Source organism: Colobus angolensis, unplaced genomic scaffold, assembly GCF_000951035.1.
Source record: "Colobus angolensis palliatus isolate OR3802 unplaced genomic scaffold, Cang.pa_1.0 Scaffold1339, whole genome shotgun sequence".
Taxonomy (NCBI): domain Eukaryota; kingdom Metazoa; phylum Chordata; class Mammalia; order Primates; family Cercopithecidae; genus Colobus; species Colobus angolensis.
Window position 1 is genome coordinate 7,827 of NW_012114421.1, and position 25,237 is coordinate 33,063.

General features: G+C 40.3%; 1 protein-coding gene across 1 annotated transcript in view; it reads left to right on the forward strand.

Annotated features, from left to right (window-relative positions):
• LOC105506228 (transmembrane protein 185A-like) overlaps positions 1-25,237 on the forward strand; it is a gene marked incomplete at its 3' end in the record, with an annotated part of 32,114 nt that overhangs the window by 767 nt on the left and 6,110 nt on the right. The window contains exons 2-3 of the mRNA XM_011934297.1: positions 18,175-18,373; positions 20,804-21,011. Of these exons, the coding sequence (XP_011789687.1) occupies positions 18,175-18,373; positions 20,804-21,011 (407 nt within the window). The remainder of the gene's footprint in view (positions 1-18,174; positions 18,374-20,803; positions 21,012-25,237) is intronic.

The window sequence follows — 25,237 nt, forward strand, 5'->3', positions numbered from 1 at the left end:
CCCCAGGCAAAGCAGTCGGCCTCGGCGCCCGCCCGCTTCCTCCTCCCGTGCCCGGTGCCTTCAGCCCCTGCCCGGCCGCGAGCCCCGTCCTGCCCCAAGGGAGCCCCATTCGTCTCTGCTTGCTGTCCCTCATTGGTGTCCCAATTTCTTCCTCTCGGTTCCATCCTCTTCTACCCCGCTGCGGGCCCTCCATTCTCCGCGTCAGGGCCGTCTCACTTGACCCAACACCCCTGCCCCCACCCCAGCTGTTTCCTCCAGTTCCGCGCAGACCTTGGGGTTTTCCTTGGGTCTATGCCCATCCCTCTCTTGTTTGCTTCTTTGTTGAACGGATACCTGCAACACTGTTCAATACTTGGAGTCAGTGTCAGGATATGGCAATGCCTTATATAATGCATTTCTGGGTGAGCCTGATCATTTTCCATACTCATTTTCTCATCAGTCTTCACTACAAGTTTATTTGCAGGAAGTAGATATTGCTGTCCTTCTTTTCCAGATGGGGAACACCCAGTGGACAGTGTGGAGAAAACACTGGCTAAGAACTCAAGCGCCTGTCCTTGCACTTGCAGGACTATTTTGTAACTGTTCTTTCCCCCAGGCTGTGAGCTCCCTGAAGTTGAGACCATCTCCTGCTCATCTCAGTGTCCCCAGCGCGTCCCACCCACTGTATCTGGCATATAAAATGTTTGTGAAACTAAACTGAGCCCTAAGACTTGAATTGGAGACCAGGCCATATGTAACTGGGTGATTCTCTGCCCTTCTTTGGCCCTTCTGTAAAATAAGGAGTTGGCCTAACTGATCTCTTAAGTGCACTGCTCTCCGAAGGGAGGGAGTATGCGTTTCCCTTATTTGCTAGTTGAGAAGACATGCGCTCAGTGAACATTTGTGTGCTGTAACCTAATGCTAGGTGCTTTAGATGTTGGCGGTCTCAGCATAGGGGTGAAGAAGGGCTTGTACACTTAAGATGCCTTACAGTACTGTGTAGTGCTGTACTTTGGGGGCCAACTATGGGGACCGCTGTCTTGGCTACTTGTTGAGGATGAAAGGAAGTTTTAGGGAAGTATTTGTATGTTGAGGGTGCAGTCTCCCTAGGGATGGTGACATTTTAACTTGTGAGTCATTGTGACTTTCTGTGTGCTCTTATTCCACTTTGAGTTCATGTTCTGGTCTGCAATGCCAGTGTCTCTAACACAGTGCAGACATTATCATTGCTGGCCTCGAAGGCATAGAGGAGGTAACAGAACTAACTGCAGTCCCTTCCTCTGCTGCATCAGGGGGTTAGGATTGGTCTGCAGCGTAGTAGGGTTGGTGCTGTAGCTGGACAAGCCATGTGTGTCTTCTATTTGGGGATGGTGATAAGAAAGTTAAGTAAAAACTGAATTGTTTTGTGCCCTTGGGCAACTCACTCATCTATTGTTTTATCTGTAGAATGAGTATAATCTCTCAGCAGGGTAAGGAGGCCAATTAATGATTGATTACAAAGTGCCTTACAAATAGAAACCTACATGACTTGTTTGCAAGGTGACAGATAATTCAGAAGCCACAAGAAACTGCCTCAAGTGATCAAACAGGCTAACAGAGTTGCCAAAGCAAAATAGTGCTGCACTGATACTACCTTTAACCATTTTTTCCTTTAGCCCTTTTCCCCCCAAAAAAATTAGTATATGAAATTACAATGAAATACCTGGTATCTAAGCAGATTTATAGTAATTATCAACATATTTATCAATATCTTAATTCTACCTGGATTAAAATGTATTTCTGCCTGAAAAGTTTAAAGGTCTTTTATACTGTGCCATTTTCCTGATTCATTGTTGCCGGTAGTGAGTTCCTTAATTTTACAGATATTTCAAGAGGACATTGGCCAGGTATTATTGGTAAATCACATTTGTTTTTTTAGCTGGTAGTGTTTCATGTCTCCTGAGCACTCCTAGTTTTTGACAATGTGCTTTAGTCTTCTTGCATGCTGAGGAAGGCCTTCCCAATAGCTAGAAGGAAAACTGAGGGGTGTACACAGAAGTTACCTTATGCTGGGGATTCAAACCTTGATGCTACTGCTTTGCCCCCTGCCTCTAATTTTGAATCCATTCAGTATCTCCCTCCTACCCCAGAACCTTGTCACCTACTGTTCTCTTTACCAGGAATGTTTCCCTCTCTTTTCCTCTCCTCTAGACCTAGTGAACCGCTATTTATCCTCACTTGGCACTTGCTAAGGGAAGCTCTCCTGACTTCCCTGACCAGATTTACTGCTCCCTGTTTCTACGGTTCCTGTAGTATTTACTACTCCTCCATCATAGTACATATTTGTACCCTTGTGTCTGTCTGGATTCTTATTTGATTAATACCTTTCTCCCCACTAAACTTTAAGTTCTATGGGGTCAAGGCTGTGACTGTGTCAGTATTGTAGCCTGCATACTTGGAATAGTACCTGGCTCAATAAATATTTTTTGAATAAATAAGTGGATAACTCTCCAGAGCCTATAAGAGAAATCTAGAGCTGCTGCTTTCAATCACTACTTTCCTGGTGGTCTGTGGCCTGGTTCTCTTTCTTCTCACACTCTTCCCACCTTCAGAGTGCAGCCATTCCATTGGAGAGATGGGAAATAACATGGCACTAAGGCAGAATATGGCTATATTTACTTTGAAGAGTATGTCTTTGTTACAGAAATAGTCACTGTCATGGTTTGGTGGGTCCCAAGGCATGGGTCATGGCTCCAGATCCCCTTTCCAACCTTTTGGATCTTGGTAAGTCTGAACCCACTGCCGTGTTGGCAAGGCTCTGGAAACTGCAGTGACAGAGAATGATTCACAGGTGTCAACACTCAGATGTACAGGGCTGCCAGCTGACCCACTCTGCCTCTTTCCATCTGGCACAGAACTGGTTGATCATGAACTTCTTTTCATAATTGCTTTTTAGTTATGCAGGTTAACACATGCTGAAACAGATGTACTGGACCCACAAACAAGTCCTTCCTTGAATGCCTGAGGCTTCCTAACAGTGAAAGAGCCCTGTTCTTAGAATAGGCAAACTGATTCTGAGGCATTTTGGGTGGTAGGGATCTGGTAGTAGGTAGCATTAGGTGGGCTCCCTGCACTCACCACGGAGCCTTGAAATTTTCTGCTACTTTGGGGGAGTTGCTGGTTCAGAGAAGGCTCTTCCACCCTCGCAGCCATGTGGCACTGGAAGGCTGTGAGAACTCTACTGGGCCTTCTTAGTCATCTGTGTGGTGAGCTCCTGATGGGAGTGTGGTATATCCCTCAGGTGGGCTAGACTGGAACAAAGGCTGAGAAATGTTGCTCCAGGGGTTCCGTCATGTGGGCATAGGGTACTGATGAGATCAGTAGTGTTTGGAAACTTCTATATGCTGCATCTTCAAAAGACATTCTGTAGTCCATATAAGTTATCTTGTCCCTTGTTTGAAGTCAGGAAAAAGGAATGCGATTGCTGGTAATATAGTTCACTAAAGGCAGCTACCTGGCCTCTAATAGTTATTTGCAAAGTATTTTTAGAACATTGATTTATCAAACATCTCCTAGGTTCCTATCTCATGCCAAGCAATGTACTAGGTGCTCTAAGTACAAAAATAAATGGAGTATAGTCCTCCTCTCAATGCATAAGCCTAGTGGAAGAAGCAGAAATGAAAGGGAAATAAGAATTCAGTAGAGTATGAGGCATTACAGAGAAAGAAACCAAATGTCTTGGAAGTACAAATGGCAGAGCCACTAATTCTGTCTCGAGCGGGCAGGGAAGAGTCTATAATGGAAATGACTTTTGAGCTGGGTTTTGCATTGAGCTAGTCTTTTGAGCCAGACTTTTGAGCTAAAATTGTAGGGTTGTCATCAGACCAGAGAGTTGGAAGGGTATCTTGTGGGGAAAAGAAAGAGAGATCAGATTGTTACTGTATCTATGTAGAAAAGGAAGACAAGAAACTCCATTTTGATCTGTACTAAGAAAGATTGTTTCTGCTTTGAGATGCTGTTCACCTGTAACTTTAGCCCCAACCCTGTGCTCACAGAAACATGTGCTGTAATGAATCAAGGTTTAATGGATTTAGGGCTGTGCAGGATGTACCTTGTTAACAATATGTTTGCAGGCAGTATGCTTGGTAAAAGTCATCGCCATTCTCCATTCTCGATTAACCAGAGACACAGTGCACTACGGACGGCCGCAGGGACCTCTGCCCAAGAAAACCTGGGTATTGTTCAAGGTTTCCCCACACTGAGACAGCCTGAGATATGGCCTCATGGGAAAGGAAAGGCCTTACGACACCCATAAAGGGTCTGTGCTGAGGAGGAGTGGTGAAAGAGGAAGGCCTCTTGGCAGTTGAGATAAGAGGAAGGCTTCTGTCTCCTGCTTGTCCCTGGGAATGGAGTGTCTTGGTGTAAAGCTGACCGTTCTCATTCGTCCTATTCTGAGATAGGAGAAAACTGCCCTGTGGCTAGAGGCGAGATATGCTAGCAGCAATACTGCTCTGTTACTCTTTGCTACACTGAGATGTTTGGGTAAAGAGAAACATAAATCTAGCCTATGTGCACATCTGGGCACAGTACCTTTCCTTGGACTTATTCATAATACAGATTCCTTTGCTCACATGTTTTCCTGCTGACCTTCTCCCCACCTGTTGCCCTGCTATACTCCCCTCGCTAAGATAGTAAAAATAATGATTAGTAAATACTGAGGGAACTCAGAGGCTAGTGCTGGTGCGGGTCCTCCATATGCTGAGCACCGGTCCCCTGGGCCCACTGTTCTTTCTCTATACTTTGTCTCTGTGTCTTGTTTCTTTTCTCAGTCTCTTGTCCCACCTGATGAGAAATACCCATAGGTGTGGAGGGGCTGGCCCCTTTCAGTATCTCAGAAGGGACAAAGTACACAAAGGCATGGGGTCATGATAGTTCCTGGTATGTTCAGGTAGTGAAAAGGTCCGTGTGGTACGAGCACTGCAGATGACATGTGTCGTGTGAATTAAAAATATATAGTGTTAGTTACTGCAAATATTTTTTACAGGTTATTGTTTTTAAGAAAGCAGTATTCAATGTACAAGTGTACTGTCAATACTGTCAATGAACTACTTACCACTCAAGTGACTGCTTATTTGTTGTTCTGTCCTCTGAAGCCACCTACAGTCAGAAGATGGTCTTGATTTTACTGATGTTGCTGTTAATAATAGCTGTGACTTCTTGAGTACCCACCACATGCCAGGCTCAATGTAGGGGCTTTGCATCCATTATCCATGATCTTTACAACAACCCTGCAAAATTAGATATCAGCCTTATTTTAAAGTCTTGACAGCTTCTGACTTCCCTGAAGTTTCTCAAACAGGAAGAATCCAAGTCAAGATTCGAATCCATGTCAGTCTCATGAAGCCTGTGTTCTTTCCTGCATGCCATGCCATATTTCTAGTTAAGTGACAACTCCTTTCCCCCATGACATTGTAGATCCAGTATACTAAGGAACCCTCTATTTACGAATTGTAAGTAATTAAAACAAACCTCTTAGTGGCGCTTATACACCTAAATGAGTGTTGTCATTCAAAGAAGTTACTTGGGGAAAGAGAATGTATAAACCTATTCCATCGTTCATACTCCTTATTACTCATCTGGAATTCCCTTTAAAGTCAGTTTACATACCACATAAGAGGATCCATCTCATTGCTTTATGATCATCTATCATTTTCAACCAAAATAGTTCCACCTAGTTTGATCACACATCCTATTCACTAACCTTGGCTCTGACTGACAGTTTGCCATTTCCAAAATTCGAATCCACCCTCAGTGAAAATTTAGTACCATTTGGGATACTTAGAAGATCAGACTGCAGGTTCTCAAGGTGCTTCCAAGAAAAAAGCTTCAAAGATGATTTGAGTAATGAAGTACCATTGGAATTACTGCATTGCCTCCCAAGGGGACTGGTTAAAGGAGAGAAATCTCATTTGAATGTATAATTTTTAGTTTTAAAAATATCATTCCTATTACTTGATAATTATACACACATTGTTCTTAGCTGTGTTCTTTGAGGGCCAGGATTTGGAGGTGCTGAATTAGGTGCTGAATGAGTGGATGTTGAGTACGAATAGACATCTACCACTGGGAAATCTTTGTTGTACAGGAGAGACGGTGGATTGAAGGAGTTTTAGATAGTTTCCTAGGACTCCAGAAGTTAAGCTTTTTAATATGGAGCTTGAGTTTTTAATTATTTTGCCTGATATGTCATGCCTGTACAAGGTGACTGGAATTTAAGACAAAAGCCTCGAACTCTGGAGATAGATGCTTTATAAGTGGAGACTCATACTTTGTCAGCTCCAACCTAATAGTGACAACAATGATTGCTGAACAAGATTGTTACCTACAGTGTGGCAGAACTTCTGTCTTTCATAGTACTGCTAAAACTAGAATGGGTAAAATGTATCATTTACACAGTGCTTTCACATACCCCTGTCTTAATGAATCAGTATATGAGGAATCAGATGAGGAAACAGACCTGGGGGAAAATAACTCACCCAAGATCACACCGCTGATGAATAGCAGTTGAGGAACTTAAATGCAGATCTTCCTACTGGCGTGGGCTCTGCTTTTATTTGGCTTTTGTGCTTTTTTGTATCTACTGGTTAAATGCTCTTAAACATTTTTCATCTTAATAAAACCAGCTAAAATCTCCACTAAAAGACTTTAAATTTGGTTAATAAGGTGTAAGAGGGGCAATTCCCTTGATAGTTTGTGAGAATGTCAGGTTGTCATTTGGAGCCATTCTGTCAAGCTGTAAACTGGGATGTGCCATCCAAAGTTTGTGTGTGCGTATGTGCCTGTGCGTGTGTACGTGCATGCAGGCATGTGTTAAGGCGCGTGTATGTGCTCCAGGGAAGCCAGCAGCTTCCACTGGAAAAAAACTGATAGGTCTAAAAAGAGTCCAGCTGCATTCTTATGATATGCAGAAAACAGATACCAGAACTTTTACACTCAGAGTCATCATTCCTTTGCTATGTATATTCTCTCCCTCCCTGCTTCCTTTTCTCCCTACCTATTCTCCCAACCCTGCAAAGTGGAGAGAGGGAATTTGAGCCTGAGCAGAAAGCTCCATGTAAATTTCAGAGAGGACATCAGGTAACACTACTTAGTGATTCATAGTATACTAACACTACAGATTCAAATGAGAGTGGAATAAATCCATTCTAAAGGTGTAACTGGAAAGGTGCATTTTAAGAAGTAGTGATTAATGTTAAACTGGAACCTCCCAATTCTCCCAGGTTTGTGGAGAATTAAGCAGTCTATTTTTATATTTGGAATCTGGTCTGAATATTTCTTGAAAAGTAACTCAAAGTAGTTTAGGCTATGACCGTAACTTGTTTTTGTAAATGCGTTTTCTTATCACTGTATTATTGCACATTATTGTGTATTCTCTTGCAAATCAGGCTTGATATTTCCTTCTGGCTATGCAGTCACCTTTTAGACTTTGCTTCCAAATATATAGATATAGTTAAGATACTATTCTTTCTTTACCCAACTAGGAGTGTGTATGAATTACATCTTTTGAACTTTCTGATTATATTACTTTGTTTTACTTGATCAGCTTTGTAGTTTAATTTTTTTTTAAAGCCAGCTGTTAGGATTACTGATCAGTTTCATTTTTATATCTATATTTCTACTTTTACTTTTATTATTTTCATGTCTTGGCTTTTTCCCCAAATTTCTTAGAAACTCAGTTTACTGGTTTTCCTTTGCCTCTTTTTTTTTTCTTTGTTTTCTACTTTTATTTAAACATTTGAAATGAACACATTTTCTCTGAGTTTTGTTTTGGCAGCTGCCCAGGTGTTTTTATGTTTCAATTGTATTTTAGTAATTTTTTTTTTTTTTTTTTTTTGAGACGAAGTCTCACTCTGTCGCCCAGGCTGGAGTGCAGTGGCCGGATCTCAGCTCACTGCAAGCTCTGCCTGCAGTCCCAGCTACTTGGGAGGCTGAGGCGGGAGAATGGCGTAAGCCCGGGAGGCGGAGCTTGCTGTGAGCTGAGATCCCGCCACTGCACTCCAGCCTGGGCGACAGAGCGAGACTCCGTCTCAAAAAAAAAAAAAAAAAAAGAAACCTTCTAAAATTAAAATTATTTCCATATTCCATGGTCATGTTGTTAGGTTTTTGTTTTTTGTTATTTAGGTTTTCCTTATTAGTCCTCTTAGCATTTTAATACTTTTGGCTTTGAAATCTAATTTATCTAATTTTAAAGATAGTAAATTGTTGCTCTTGTCTTCATCCAGGCATGCTAAACCTCTGTCATCTGATTTCTGATAGTTGGTTCGACTTTTGACTTTGGTTCTAAGTGTAACTCTTGAATGTAACAGATTTACTTTCTTAATCTAGGAAGCAAGCTTTCTTTTTATAGAGGTGTGGTAGGCAGAATAATGACCCCCCAAGTATGTCCACATCCTAATCCATGAAACCAGGGAATATGTTTTGTTACATGGCAAAGGGGAATTAAGGTAGCAGATGGAATTAAGTTTGCTAATCAGCTGACCTTAAGATGGATTATTCTGGATTCTCTGGCTGGGGCCAATGTATTTACAGGGTCCTTAAATATAGAAGAGGGAGACAGAAAAGGAGGTCAGAGTGATTCAGTATGAGGAGGACTGCATTTTTCATTGTTGACTTTGAAGATGGAGGAAGGGGCCATGAGCTAAGGAATGTGGCAGCCTCTAGAGCTAGAAAAGGCAAAGAAACATTCTCTTCTAGAGCCTTCAGAAGCATAGTCCTGCTGACACCTTAAGTTTAGCCCAGTGAGACCCATATTGAACTCTGACCTCCAGAACTGTAAGGGTTATGCTTTTTAAACCACTAGGTTTATGCTTTTTAAGCCACTAGGTTTGTGGCAGTTTTGAATGGCAGCAATAGAAAATTAATAAGAGAACATTCAGCCCATGTATATTTTTCTAACCCTAGTATTTGAATCATGAATTATGTTTTGTGTGTCCTTTTGTAAGTTTATCTTTTCTATTTTCCATGTAATAGACATAAAATTTTAAGTTTCCTTTAAATTATGTCAAAAACCACATAAAATAATCACTTTTCCAGCATTTAAAACATTTTGGTACTTCCCTTTTCTTTAGTTCCACTATTCTCTTTTTTTATTAAATAAGGAAACTGTTTTACAGAGGATAATGAAGTTAGCTTACAGCATTTACCCCCCCAACTACCACCAGCAATCTACTTTTTTATTTATAGTCTGGAAATCCTTTAGGATAAAAATTACCTGTACTATTATCTAATTTACGTATGAATCCTGTGTCTGTCGTTATCTTAGCATTTGTTAATGTTTGAATCCACTAATTTCTTTTAAATAGTCTGTGTGTTTTCAAGTCCATTGTTTCTGATAATTATATTTGTAGCCACAGGCTTTAGTTGACAAATTGGTTCTGTTTTTTTAGATTTTGGAATATTCCCCTCTGCTTTAAGAGAGAAGACTTCTGCCTCTACTAATTGTGCACTGTATTTGTGGTGATAACTCCATTTCTATTAACTTGTGAATCCCACTCCACCCCACCTTGACACAGGCTCTCTTCTTGTCCAAAGTCTAAGGGATGAAGTCATTTTTATCTTGGTTTCTTTAAATGTTCTCCCTCTCTTTGTAGCAGCTTGTAAAAGCCTGTTTTTGTTTCCGAGTATTAATAATATTAACTAATGTGTATTGAGTACGCTGGTTGTCAGACTGTTTTCCACAGACCTTGGAGGTGGGCCTTGAGACCCTTTCCAGGTATCCGCAAAGTCAAAATAATAATAATACTAAGACATTCTTTGCCTTGGTCGACATTGGCACTGGTGGTGCAAAAGTGGTGCGTCAAACAGCTGGTGCCAGAGCACAAATCAGGACAGTGGCACCAGCTACACTAGTCTTCTGTCACTGGATTCTTCACCACCACATGCTGCACTTGCAGTTAAAAAAAAATGTCAGCTTCACTTACGAATGTCCTTGATAAAGCAGAAAAATATTAATCTCATTTAATCTTGACCCCTGAATGCACATCTAGTTTAATATTCCATGTGATGAAATGAGAAGAATGCATAAAGGCCTGTTGTATGCTGAAATGCAGTGGTTGACTTAAGGAAAAACGTGTGTGACTGAGTTACAAGCTGCTGTTTTCATAGAGTATCATTTTTATTTGGAAGGATAACTGACAGACAAGACTGTGGTTATTTGTGTTATGGTGTTTGACAGACATTTTCTTGAAAATGCAGGAAGCAAACCTTCAAGGAAAACAACTCGTGGTATTTTTTATAAATGGTAAAATTTGATCTTTCATGGGGAAACCAGAATTTTTGAGAAGTTGTATCTACTACCATGAGTTTGACAGCCTCCCAGTACTTAAAATATTTCTGATGAAGTCGGTGGAGATAGTAAGTAATGTGATATTTTTTTGCTGTTGCGTATGAAATGTGTCGACATTTGAAAGTTCTTTATAACTTATCAGTAAACCAATATTTTCCAGTCGACCTACATTGTATTATATAATAATGTTGGGATAAAAGATTCACTGAAAGTATTAGAGAGACCAGTGGATTTCAGTGTAGCAGAGTACAAAAAGGTCATTGATATGATTTCGGATTCCACATCACAGTTAACCTTTAAGAAACTACCACTTGTTGAGTTTCAGTGTCCTGTTGAATATCTACTATTATCTGAAACAGCTATTAAAATAGTTCTTTTCTAACTACACATCTCTGTGAGGCCAGATTTTCTTTGTATACTTGAACCAAAACAATGTATTGCACCAGAATGAATGTCAATGTAGATATTAGAATCTAGGCGTCTTTTATGACATCACACATTTAAAATTTTGCTAAACTGTAGAAACAGTGCTGCTGCTCTCACTAAATTTGTGTTGGATTTGGAAATGTTTTTAAATAATGTTATTTATGTTAGTATGTAATGTGTTTATTATTACCTTTAAAGAGTAGATATTTTTTGAATAACCACTGTATCAGAAATACTAAATACCAATAGGGATAACCCACATCAACAAGAGCTCTTTGGGATCCTCAGTAATTGTTAAGACTGAAAAGGAGTCCTTTTTAAGAGTTAAACGTCAAAATTTTTGATATTAAAAACTTTGAGAGCCACTGACTTAGTTAGTGCTTTATACAAAGCACTTGCTATAGTCATTATCTTATATTCGTAGCCACCTTATGGGGTACATATTATTGCCCTAACTTTACGGGTAAGAATACTATGACACAGTGATGCTATGTATATTTTTGTTAGCCACCCCTCTGAATCTCATGGTCTTCCCAGCATAGTTTTCTCTCTTAGAGGCTTGCTTCCAAGTTTAATTTTGTAGGTCCCATCTTCTTACAACCCTCCTCCCTTTTTTCCAATCGAAGTTTCTTGTGTTATTTTTCATAGTACAAAAATAGTACACGTACCTTACAGAAAACTCAGATAACATAAGCAAAAGAGTATAAAGACTATCCTTAATCTTCCCGAGTGGAGACCCGTTAGCTGCTCAGCAGATATATTCAGATGCTTTTCTAAACATGTTCATTTATCAGTGTAAAACCTGTATAGTATAATACTGAATTAAAAGGATTTTGGAGTCAAAGGGTTTGACTCCCAACTCTGAGCTCTTAGACAAATTATTTAACATCTAAGCTTTCTGTTCCTTATCTGTAACCGCACTGATCTGTTTTCTGTGTCTAGAGTTTTGCCCTTTCCAGAATGTCAAATAAGTAGCATTGTACAGTATCTTGTGTTTTCAATCTGAATTATTTTACTTATAGTGCATTTTAGATTCATCAGTGTTGTTTTCACCCATAGTTTGTTACTTTTTACTGCTGATTAGTATTCCATTGAATGGATATACCAAAATTGGGTTAACCATTCACCAGTTATAGATATGTGAGTTGTTACCAGTGGCAATTATGAATAAAGCTTCTTTGAATATTTGATTACAAGTCTTTGTGTGGACATACGTTTTCATTTTTCTTGAGTAAAATACCTAGATGTGGGATTGCTGGGCCATAGAATAAGTATACACCTAACTGTATAAGAAACTTCCAAAATGTTTTCTAAAGTGGCTGTACTATTTTGCATTCCCACCAGCATATGTAAGAGTTCTAGTGTGTGTGTAATCTTATCTCATTGTGGTTTTAATTTGCATTGTCCTAACACCTGAAAATACTGAGTATTTGTTGTGTGCTTATTTCCTTTTTGTATGCCTTCTTTGATGGGATGTCTCTGAATTTTTTGGCCATTTTTAATTGGCATGTTTGCTTATTTTTTTGGTTGTAAAAGTCCTTTTTATATACTGGATACAGATTACTTTGTCAGATACATGTTTTCAGAATATGGTCGTCTAGTTTGTGGCTTGGCTGTCATTTTCTTAACGATAGATATCTTTTGGAGAGTAAGAGTTTTTCATTTTGGAGAAGTCCAATTTCATATCCCATCTAAGAAATGTTTGCCTAACCCTAGGTTGCAAGTATTTTTTTTCATATGTGTTTTGGACATTTTATAGTTTTGTATATGACATTTAGGTCTATGATCCATGTTACATAAATTTTTGTGTATGTTGTGAGTTTAAGAGTCGGGGTGTACTTTCCTCATTTATCCAGTTGTACCACCATTTATTGAAACATAATTATTTCTCCATTGAATTGCCTTGGCACCTTTGTGGAAAATTAACTGACTCAATATGCATGGGTCTGTTTTCCGACTCTCTAGTGTGTTCTATATATTTATCCTTATGCCAGTACTACATTGTGCTTATTACTGTAGCTTTATAGTAAGCTTTGAAAGCACATAGTATAAATTGTCCAACTTTGTTTTTTCTCAGAATTGTTTTGCCCATTCTAGGTCCTTTGCATTTCCATTATGACTTTTAAAGTCAGTATGTCAATTTCTACAAAAGAACCTGCTGGCTTCCAATTTTCATTGGTATTGCATTGATTCTTTAAAATAATTTGGTTCATTTGGTATGTGTGGTAGGCTAAATCATGGCCCTCAAAGATACTAACTTCCGTGGAACCTGTTAAAGATCTTGAGATGATGGGGTTATCCAAGTGGGCAATAAATGCAGTCAATCACAGGTTCTCTTAAAACAGGGAGATAACATTAAGAGAAGTCAGTGTGGTGGAAACAGAGAGAGAGATTTGAAGATTTTATGCTGCTGGTTTTGATGATAGAGGAAGGGGCCATGAACCAAGGAAATACAGCTCTGGAAAAAACAAGTAATAGATTCTCCCATAGAGTCTCCAGAAGGAGTAGGTCCTGCTGACATCTTGATTTTAGCCCAGTGAAACCGTTTTTGGACCTCTGGCCACAGGATAATAAATATGTGCTATTTTAAGTCACCAATTTTGTAGTAGTTTGTTACAGCACCCATAGGAAACTAATACACGGAGGATGTAAATCTTAACAGTAGTGAGTGTTCTATGAACACAGTATATTTCTCCATTCATTTAGATCTTTAATTTTTCTAGGCAGTTGTGAACTTAATGTGTCCCGTCAAAAATCACAAGTTGACTCTAATCCCCAGTGTGATGGTATTTGGAGACAGAGCACTGGGAGGTGATTAGGTTATGAGGGTGGAACCCTCATGGTTGGAACTAGTGTCCTTATAAGAAGAGACCAGAGAGCTAGCTCACTCTCTTTTCACCATGTGAAGGGTATGAGAAGTCTGCCATCTGCCACCCAGAAGACAGTCCTCGCCAGAACCCAGCCATGCTGGCATGCTGATCTCCAACTTCCAGCCTCTGAAACTATGAGGAATAAATTTCTATTGTTTATTAGCTTCCCCACAGTCCTACCAGTGTTTTGTAGTTGTCAGTATATAGGTTTTGCATATATGTTGTTACGTTTATCCCTGTTTTATATTTGTGATGCTATTGTAAATGGTGGAGTTTTCAGAAACTTTTAATTTTTGAATAGTTTTAAATTTATAGGAAAGTTGCAGTAAATGATATATATTTTTAAATTTCTGTTTCCAATTTGTCATAGCTACTGTATAGAAATGCAATAATTTTTGTACATTTACCTTGTATCGTTCAATTTTGTTAAATTCACTTACTAGATCTAGTAGCTTTTTCGTAGATTCCTTAGGATTTCCTACACAGAAAATGTAGATAATGTCTGTAGATAATGACAGGTTTACTTCTTTCTTTCAAAACTATATTCTTTTAATTTCTTTTTATCATGTTATTGTTGTGGCTAGGACCTTTAGTACAATGTTGAATAGATGTGTTGCAGTGGACAAACTTGCCGTGTTTCCTGTCTTAAGGGGAAAGTATTGAGTCTCTCACCATTAAGCATTATAACTACAGGTTTTTCATAGATGCTTCTCTACTCCTAATTTGTTTAGAGCTTTTACCTTGAATGGGTAGCAAATTATGTCAAATGCTTTTTAAACAACTATTGAGATGATTGTGTGATTTTTCTTTTTCAGCCTACTGATACCACGAAGGTTGCTAACTGATTTTCAGATGTTAATCCAGGATTGTGATCTTGCAATCCTAGCTAAACCAGACTTAGTCATAATGTAGTATCCTTATATATTGCTGAATTCTGTCGGCTAAAATCTTTTGAGGATCTTTGCATCTCTGTTCATGAGAGATATTGGTCTGTAGTTTTCTTTCTTGGTCAGTATTGGAATCAGGGTAATGCTGGCTTCATAAAATAAATTGGAAAATGTTCCCCCCTCATCTTTTTTGCAAGAGTTTGTGAAGAATTGCTGCTATTTCCTCCCTAAATGTTTGGTAGATTTTGCCATGGCCTGACATTTTCTTTGTGAAAAAGGTTTTAACTAGAATTGCAGTTTCCATGTCTTTGTTTCAAGAAATTTCCTGGCATAAAGTTGTTTATAATATCCCCTACTTATCTCTTTAGGATTTTTAGGATTTATAGTGATACCCCTGCTTTCATTCTTGATATTAATAATTTGAGCCTACTCTTTCTTACTGATTACTCTGGCTATAGATTTACCAATTTTCTTATTTTCTCAAAGAAACTGCTTTTAGTTTCATAGATTTTTTTCTCTAATGCCTTTTTACTGTATTTTATTGATTAATGTGCTTATATTTATCAGATTCTTCTTTCTGTTTACTTTTTAAAAATTTCCTTCCCTTTCTTACATGGAGGTTCCTTACCTCCATGTTCTTTCTATTTTCATAAGATAGAATCTTAGATTATTGACTTGATATCTTTTCTAATGTAAGTATTTGATGCTAAAATTTCCCTTAAGTACTGCTTTAGTGTATCTCACAAATTTTGGTATATTGTGTTTTTGCCTTTATTTAATCCAAAATATTTTTCAATTTTCTTCATAGTCTTTGACCTATGGAGTATTTAACAATGTGGCATTTAATTTTCAAGTATTTTGAGAATTTTCCAGATATTTTTCTACTGTTGATTTCTAGTTTGACTCCATTGTGCTTATTTACTTTGTGTGATTTCAGTCCTTTTAAATTTGTTGAGCCTTGTTTTATGGCCCAGAATTCAATCTGTCTTGGTGAATGTTCCATGTGTTTTTGAAAGGAATCTGTATTTTGCTTTTGTTGGGAAGAACTCATTAATATTAATTAGGTCAAGTTGGTTGATAGTGTTGCTACAATCATATATATCCTTAGTAATTTTCTGTTTATGTGTTCTGTTAGTTACTAAGAAAGGAATGTTAATTTCCATTTATAACAGTTTGATTTTTTTTATTTCTCCTTTTAGATCGATCAGGATTTTCTACGTGTATTGTGAAACTTTGTTATTAGGCATATAAACATTTATGATTGTTAGATCTTGACAAATTGACCCCTTTATCATTATGAAGTGCCTCTGTTTGTCCCTGGAAATAGTCCTTGTTCAAAAACATACTGTGTCTTGTGTTGTGGTAGGCAGAATGCCCCACCCCCACAAATACACAGATACTCAGGCCCTAAGCCCTGAAACTTGTGAATATGTTATTTTACATGGCAAAGGGAACTTTGAAGATATATTTATTAGCATTAGTTTCTGCTGTTACCATGACAAATTACTGACACTACTCAAGCTTATTATCTCTCAGTTCTTTAGGTCAGAAGTCCGGGTATAGCATGACTCAGATGGGTCTTCTGCCTAGTTTCATAGGGTCAAAATCAAAGTGTTAGGAGGGCTCTAGTCCTTTCTGGAGCCTCCAGGGATTAATCTGCTTTCAAGCACTTTTGGGCTATTGTCAGAATTTAGTTCCTTGGGGTTGTAGAGCTGAGGTCCCCTTTACCTTGCTGGCTGTCAGCTGTGAGTTATTCTCAGCTTCTGAAGCCTGCCTGCATTCCTTGGTTCATGGTTCCTTACCTCCGTGTTCAAAGCTAGAAGTAACAGGCTGAATCCTTCTCAAGTCTGGAATCTCTCTGACTTCTTCTGCCTCATCTCTCTTCTACCACATCTCTCCGACTTACTCTTCTGCTGTCTTAAGGGCTCCTGTGATTACACTGGGCACACCTGGATAATCCAGTATACTCTCCCTGTTGTAAAGTTAGCTGATTAGTAACCTTAATTCCATCTGCAAAGTCCCCTCACAGTATTACTTAGATTACTGTTTGATTGAATAATCAGGGCACAGGAATCCTGGGAAACTTCTTTAGAATTCTGCCTACCACAGTTACAGACCTTAAAATAGGGAGAGTAGCCTGGCTTAACCAGGTGGACCCAGTTTCATCACATGAACTCTTAAAAGCAGAGAACTTTCTCTCACTGGAAGCAGAAGTGATATGGCAGAAGAAGTGAGAAAAAAATCCCAAGCATGAGAAAGATTCAATATGCTATAGCTTATTACTGGCTTTGAGATGTAGGGACCTATTTGCAAGGACCCAATCTAAGATCAACTGCAGGGTGACAGCAAGCAAAGAGACACGTACCTCAGTCCTGCAACCACAAGAAACTGGATTGTACCAACAACCTGAATGAGCTTAGAAGTGGATTCTGCCAGAGTCCCCTGATAAGCATTCCACCAACCGACATCTTTATTTCAGCCTTGTGAGATTCTGAGTAGAGAAACCAACCAAGCTCATCTGGCCTTCTGTCATATAGAACTGTGAGATAATAAATTTACATTGTTTTAAGCTGCTAAGTTTGTGGTAATTTGTTATAGCAGCAATGGAAGACTTAAACAGATGTTAATATAGTCATTCCAGCTTTCTTTTGGTTAGTGTTTATTTGGTATAACTTTTTCTTTCCTTTTGCTTTTAATCTGTGTGTGTCTTTATAGATAGAAAAAGTGGGATTCTTATAGACAGCATATAGTTGCCTTGCTTACTAATCCAATCCGATCATCTTTGTCTTTCAGTTGGCCATTTATATTTAATATAGTTATTGACAGGGTTGAGTTTTAACTACTTTCTTGCTACAACCTGGAAACTGCCTCTGATCTGCAAACTGTGGCAATAGTGGGGTTTACCTCCTTTGTTTCCTCCCTCTCACCTGTTCTCCACTGCCTGTTGTCAATGTCTGAAAACTGTTCTTTTGTAGACAGTATCAAGTTTCTTATTTAGGTGGGAAGGTAAATTATATTCCCATTATTAAATCAAGGCTGGAAATAGAGGTCCTCAAGAGTATAATTTCTAATTATTTCAAGGACATCCTCAGTAGCAATTCCCTTTTATATGAGATGTGAGCATGTGTGTATGTGTAATTTATTCATTCATAGAAAGTATAATACATATACTAAAATGTTCATGCCATATGAATATGACAGATGGCTGCCTTTTTAGAAATAGAATGAGTCAGTGATAGAACTTGACCATTTTCAGAGCACATCAGCCTTTTCCAGTCTCTGTGTCTTGGTATAGCTAGTTGCTTCTGCCTGGAATACTTCCTCATCTCACTTCCTTTCCTGCCTGGCAGCTTTCTGCTTGCCCTCTGGAACCAGCTCCAGGGTCACCACCTCTCTGCTTCTGAGTGCCTCAGACACAATCTGTATTTACTCTTCCAAGCTCTCATCACAAACATCATGCTGTATTATATGTTTCTGTGTGGTCTTCCTTCTATGAGGAAGCCTTGGAAAGCAGGAGACTTATTTTAGACTTCTTTATGTTTCTCTTATTCCTAACACATTATGTCTACCCCATAGACCTTTTCAATAAATGATTGGTTAAGCTAGTGACTCCTTTTACATGCTGACAAATACGGCTCTTATTGCTCCCCATTTCAGTATCACATATTTGTGAAAGTGAATCCTCTTTAATCGTTTTACTTTTCTCCTAGTAAATTCCTCATCTATGCCTGTCTGCTGCTGTTCTCTGTGCTGCTGGCCCTTCGTTTGGATGGCATCATACAGTGGAGTTACTGGGCTGTCTTTGCTCCAATATGGCTGTGGAAGTTAATGGTCATTGTTGGAGCCTCAGTTGGAACTGGAGTCTGGGCACGAAATCCTCAATATCGGTAATACTGCTTTATACAACTCATTGGTCTCTAGCATGAGGGAGCAATATCTTGACTTTTCTCACTTTTGATGAAGTAAGGACCATTTTATTTTCTGCCTATCTGGGGTCTTAGAACTATAGTATAAGCTAACAGATCTCTTCTGTGTTTTTGAAAATTTGGTCTTTGGTATGTATTTTCTTACAAAAGCAGTGCCATTTAGGGGTAAGTTGCCAGCCAGCTCACAAATGCCTGTATAATCCAAAATGTACCCAAAATACAGAACTGGTATGCCATACTAGACTAAGCAGCATGAAACCACCCTGTATTTAGGAAAAGACACTCATATTATGTTTGGTCATGAAAGATCTTTCTACAAGTCAGTTTTGAAGCTGGGGCTCCCGTTGTCCCACCCTCCTAGTCCCAGAGTTTTAGGACTATTAGCAGTGTAGGGGAGGTGGCTTGGCCAGGAGAACATGAGTCCCTGAGACAGCAGCTAGGGAATGAGGAAAGTCAAGGGTTGGATGCCAAGAAGGAAAGCAGAGCCTTTAGGGGCAGGGGAGAGGAGTACCCTTTACTGTTTCCAACTCTTGCCCTCCCTGCTCTTGGATACCTCTGCTGGCCCAAATTCTTGGTAGTTGGCTGATACCAGCATGCAGCCTGGTGTTGCTGGGACCTGCAAGAGACTTTCCCTTCTCTGCCACAGAGATTGTAACTACATAAAGGGAAAAAGGGGTACTTAAGACTGGGAGGCTATTATGAACCTTCACTGGGAAGATGAGGAGTATAGGAATTCCCAGAAGGCAGCTGCTCGTGTGGGAAAAGTGTAAAGTTGAAACTTTTTTTTTTTTTTTTGAGACGGAGTTTCACTCTTGTTGTCCAGGCTGGAGTACAATGACGTGATCTCAGCCCACTGCAACCTCCACGTCCCGGGTTCAAGTGATTCTCCTGCCTCAGCCTCCTGAGTAGCTGGGATTACAGGCACCTGCCACCATGCCCAGCTAATTTTTTGTATTTTTAGTAGAGATAGGGTTTTACCATGCCAGGCTGGTTTCAAACTCCTGACCTCGGGTGATCCACCCACCTTGGCCTCCCAAAGTGCTGGGATTACAGGTGTGAGCCACCACGTCCAGCCACTACATCAACTTTTTAAATTTTTGTTTACTAAATATAAAAATGATTCAGATCATGTAAATTACATGTCAAATACATGTCTAAGAACTGTAAAACAGTTACACAGAGAGCCTTGGCAGGTGAGGAACATTCATGTATAGCTGTTTCAAAGTTCTTAGATTTTGTTTTGAAAGATTGATGACCTGTGTGGCTGTATATGTTTTCTTTTTTTTATGAGATATTTTCAGATATCTAATGTTTGCTTCTCAAAGAATGCAAAGTTAAATAAACATTTAGGTTCTACTAATTGATATTTAGAATATATTCAAACTTCTCTTTGTTGGTCTTATTTAAGATGCTTTGAGCAAGGAAAGGAATTGTGTATGTGGGGTTGAATGTAAGGAATGTACAGGCGTGGTCATTCTCATGTTGACATTAACCAGTGGAGCACAATTGGGTCCTACAGGAATAACCTCTGATAGCATTTTCTCTATGATCTAACTTCTGGTGTATGTATCACCCACAATACATGTATATCATAAATGTTCATCTGTATTTTGAATAAACATTGTAGGCCTTTCAAATGCATTATAGAGCCTTTTCCTGATTGCTGGCCTTACCATTGCTCAATTGTAGATCTGTTAAGGTTATTGTGTATGATACTTAACTAATTAAACTGATTTTGTTTGAGAACAGTTTTAACTCTTGTTCTTCTTTCTCTTTCATCTGCAGGTGTTAATTTCTCTTAATGGAATAGAAAGGAAAATGAAAATCATTTATATGTTTTATTTGCATTTTAAAATAGCACCTAACAATAGTTACTACTGTCTTGTTGAAATATAACTGGCACTTGTTCATAGAACTAGAGTTATTTTTATAATATTATGTGAAGGATGGTTTACATGGTTTTTAATTCATTGAAAAATGAGGATCATGAGACTTAAGGGGTATTTGCCTGGTTTTAGCAGCAGAAGCAAAGAAGCTTGAATACTCTTGGAAGTAACTCGTTGTTGAATTTAAAGATGTGAATAGAAGTGTTTATGTACATTGTCAGGGAAATAACTGGCTATTACTTTTGAGAATATGCCTATACAGTTAAAACATTAAATCCTTGTTTGGTTGTAATGTTCATTTGGTATTATGTAGTAGTTCTTCGATGTTTCAGAGATTGCCTACCAAAGCTTAGGTTTAAGTTAGCTTTCTACCTGATTTCCCTTACTTTTGTCAAATTTTCAAGTAAAATTCAAAGTATCAGTATAAGTTGGTATTTGCCCTGAACTGCTTGCTTATAATGGAGATTCTGAAATGAGGGTGTTTTCTTCTTCTCTCCCTTTTTAGAGCAGAAGGAGAAACGTGTGTGGAGTTTAAAGCCATGTTGATTGCAGTGGGCATCCACTTGCTCTTGTTGATGTTTGAAGTTCTGGTCTGTGACAGAATCGAGAGAGGAAGCCATTTCTGGCTCCTGGTCTTCATGCCGCTGTTCTTTGTTTCCCCGGTGTCTGTTGCAGCTTGTGTTTGGGGCTTTCGACATGACAGGTCACTAGAGGTGAGATTTCATATATTTAAGAATGTTTTCCACTTTGGGAGGTCAAGGCAGGCAGATCACTTGAGGTCGGGAGTTCGAGAGCAGACTGGCCAACGTGGTGAAACCTCATCTCTACTAATAATACAAAAATAGCCGGGTGTGGTGGCACATGCCAATAATCCCAGCTTCTCGGGAGGCTGAGGCTGGAGAATCTCTTGAACCCAGGAGGTGGAGGTGGCAGTGAGCCAAGATTGCACCATTGCACTCCAGTCTGGGTGACAGAGTGAAACTCCATCTTAAAAGGAAAAAAAAAAGAATGTTTTCAAAAGTAAAATATTTTGCTCAGTTATTCAGATGTCAGTTTCTTACCCTTTTTTAGGAAGAGTTTGATCATTAACAACTCTACATCATGAGACAACAAGGCAACAAAAGACAATGGAAATAACCATTTTTCTTTCTTCACTTAGAACACTAGCTTTTCACCCAGGACCTCAGCCTTCTCTCAGCTTCATATCCTGTATCAGACAGAAACAGAACTGATAGGTTAGATACAGATGTACGTATAAAGAGAGTTAAGGAACTGGCTCACATTACTGTGGGGCTGCCAAGTCTGAAATCTCCATGGCAGGTGAACAGGCTGGAGACCTAAGAGGAGTTGACACTGCAGTCCTGGCACAGAATTTCTTCCTCTCCAGGAAACCACAGTTTTTGCTTTTAAGGCCTTCACCTGATTGCATGAGGCCCACCCATGCTATGGAGGGTAGTCTCCTTTATTCAAAGTCAGTACCTTCATAGCAACACCAAGCTTAGTGTTTGATTAAATAACTGGGTACTATAGCCCAGCCAAGTTGACACTCAAAACTGACCATCTCCCCACCTCAGACCCCATGAGTTAGCACCTCCCCTGCTCTCTGGTTAGCTTATACTGATGTGCCCATGTGTTTGTTTATTCATTCAGTAAACATTTATCAAGTATTTACTGGATGCCAAGTCCTTTTTCCCTAAGCATAGGGGATATGCAGATGAATAAAATACCAGGACTAGTAACAGTAGTAATGAAAATAATTGCAGATAATGTTTATTGAGCACTTACTGTGTGCCAGGCATTTTGCTAGGCACATCACATGCAGTAGTTTTCTTATTAACTATTCACAACCCTGTGAGGTAGGTCCAGAGAAGATAAGTCATTTGTTCATGGCCACATGCAAAGGGGCAGAACCAGGATTCCATTTGGGTCGGCTCAACTCTAAAGCCTGGGCACATAACTACATAACTGCACAGAAGCTGAGGGCCCAAAGCTGAATACTGATGGGTTAAGGGGAGAACTAGAGGCTGTAGATGCCTGGTTTTGAGCTGTGTGGTTAAAGAGTGAAGGAAGAAGACTGCAGTTGGCTTAGGAAGTAAACATAGCAGCTGTAGGGTGGGTCAGGCATATAAGCCTGGACCCCAGGTATAGGCGTGAGGGGAAGGCACCTAGACAGAGGGATGGTGATGGAGCAAGGCTCTGTGGGACTCAGGGAGAATGGGACCCAGAGCACCAGGAAGGGTTTGGCCTTGAACAAGGGGAGCTATTCCCTGATTTTCATGCTGGTGGAAAGGCCACAGCGTGGGTATGACTGGTAGGTAGGAGTGAGCTGTGGAGGGAGAGTATCTGATGGTCCACTTTCACCCTCCCTAGAATTCCCAGTTTATATCAGGGACTTGAGCATCCATGGATTTTGGTATCCACAGGGGGTCCTGGAACCAATCCCCTACAGATACCTAGGGACAACTATACAAGGGCTAGGACTGCATTGGGCCTGAATTGCAGAAAGTAAGTCTTTCATACATTCACACTCTTGGCATTCCTGCCCTTGGAAGAAACAACATACCAGGAGCTGAGCTCCCTCCTCCTATGACGCAAGAACAGTACCTATGTTGGTGAGGGAGTGATTTGGAGTAGGCTCATGCAGAGATGGGAAGGAGGAGTTGAGGGTCTGCCAGGGAGCCCTGTGTCGGGAGGAAAGGGATGGCATTTTTGGGACACATTGAAGCCTAGAGGCAGGAAACACTTCATCAGCTGAGTGGACTGTGGCGGTTCAGATCCGACGGGAGCACAAGGTGGAAAGGAAGGAACTGTGGGAGTTGAGATGAGAGGGAGCCTCTACAGAGGGATTGGGCCAAATAGGGGCCACATCCTCAGCCTGCAGAGCATGTGCTGAAGTGCCCCAGGCACCCCAGTGCACTCGCAGGGCACCAGGGGATAGTGGACATTTTGAGGAAAACAGTAATACCTGACATTTGTTGGGACACCATACAAACTACTAGCTTGAAATAGTTTACAGGTTTATTTTTAGGCCACACTGCATTCCTTTCAGTGACATCATATCTTTAAGAAGCTGGGTTTTCGGCAGCTGCTTTGAAAACTCAAAAGGCTAGTGCTGTGTGAAAATCCAGGTGAAGAACAGGTGACAAGAGTGGGAGCACCTTGTCTGATTCCAAGGCGTGGGAAATGGTGAGCTACCTGACAGGCACACACATCCCACTGGGAATTAGTTTTGGTTATTTAAGAATAATATTAACATTTTTCTTTAGATTTATATGAATTTTTTTTTCAAGTGGCTACTTAGAAATACTTACTAGGTTAGATGTAATTACTTAAATCAATGCAACGGTTGGCATTCCCAGCCACATTAGGGATTTCTTTTGGCCTAGAAGTCTATGGAGGAATTACTAAGTTCCTCATGTACCTATGTACTGAGAACTTTGGGAAGCTCTGGGCCCGGTCCCAGATTTCGATTCTGTGGTCAAGAATGTACTTTACCAGAGTGAGGAGCAGCCTGCAGGGCATTTGAACTGGAGGCAGGAGGTTAGTAAGGGGTTGCTGAAGTGGTAGGGGGATGGTGAGGAAGAAGGCCTCACTAGGCAGTCATCATCAGGATAGAAAGTGGGCACGGGATTCAGGAGAAGTCTGGACGCTACAGTGGACAGGATGTGGTGACTGAATGCAACAGTGTAGGAAAAAGAATACAGGGTGATTCCCGGGCTCACGGCTTGAGAGATGAGACCACTGTTGTGCCTCAAAGTGACATGAGAGGCTATAGAAAGAGGAGAGATAAGGTTCTAAGTGCAGGCGATAATGACCTCTATTTGGGACTGGCTTCATTTGAGGTGCCTCTAGGAGAGCCGAGTGGCATATGCACAGCTGGGTTTGCTATGCAGCAGGAAGGCTAAGTTGGAGACAGATGAGAGAACTCACCACTAAGGAGGTAATAATGGAAGCCAAGGGTCTGGTTGAAATTTCTTCTCCCCCAGTCCAGGGTGCAGTGGGTGAGTGAAAATATGTGTGTTCTTGTGTCTGTCTCCCTAATGGGGAGAGAAGACTGTTTGTGGCTCTGGGGAGCATCACCATTTAAGGAGGGGGAAAAGGAGACAGAAGGAATTACCAGAGCACTCCAGAGAGCTCCAAGACTGCATGGTGGGATCCTAGAAGGCCAGGAGGAGGGGAGCAAACAGGAAAGACCCATCCACGGTATCAGTAGGATGCCAACTGAAGTGTTTTTGCTGTCTCCTGGTTATTGGTGACTTTGATGAAAGCTGTCTTCTGATGGTCATGGGGGGTGGAGGCCAGATCACAGTGGAGGAAGCTGGGAATGGTAAATGAGATAGTAGGGGCTTGCATATTCATTACTGTCTCACAGAGAGAAACCTGAAGCTAAGAGGGGTCTTGGATCAAAGGATGGGGTGGGTTTATCTGGTTTGGGGTTTTTTGTTTTTAATGAGAAGGAGTTGTTTCTGTGCTGCTAGGAGGGATCAATGGAATACGTGGGGTTAAAGATACAGTAAAGAATCTATAATTGATGGCTTGATGTGACAAGGTCCTCAAGGAGCCTGAAAGGAAAGGGTGGGATCCAAGGGCAAATCTGAGGTATGAGAAGAAGGATGCACAAGGATGGTTTTGAGTAGACAGTGTTGTTGGTAGGGGCATGAAGGAAGCTTAGTGGTCTATTGCAGTTAGCCTGTGTTCCCAGCGAACCTAGAAACAAGGTTCTCATCTGTGCTCAGGCCTCAGGCCACAAAGGGCAAGGCAGCAGAGGGGCAAGACAGCAGAGGGGCAAGGCAGCAGAGGGGCAAGGCAGCAGAGGAGCAAGGCAGCAGAGGAGCAAGGCAGCAGAGGAGCAAGGCAGCAGGCCGAGCCATATTTCCCCTTGCCATAATACTGCTGTGCCCCTCTGGTACCAAAAATCAGGAGTTTCCAGTGCAACGTA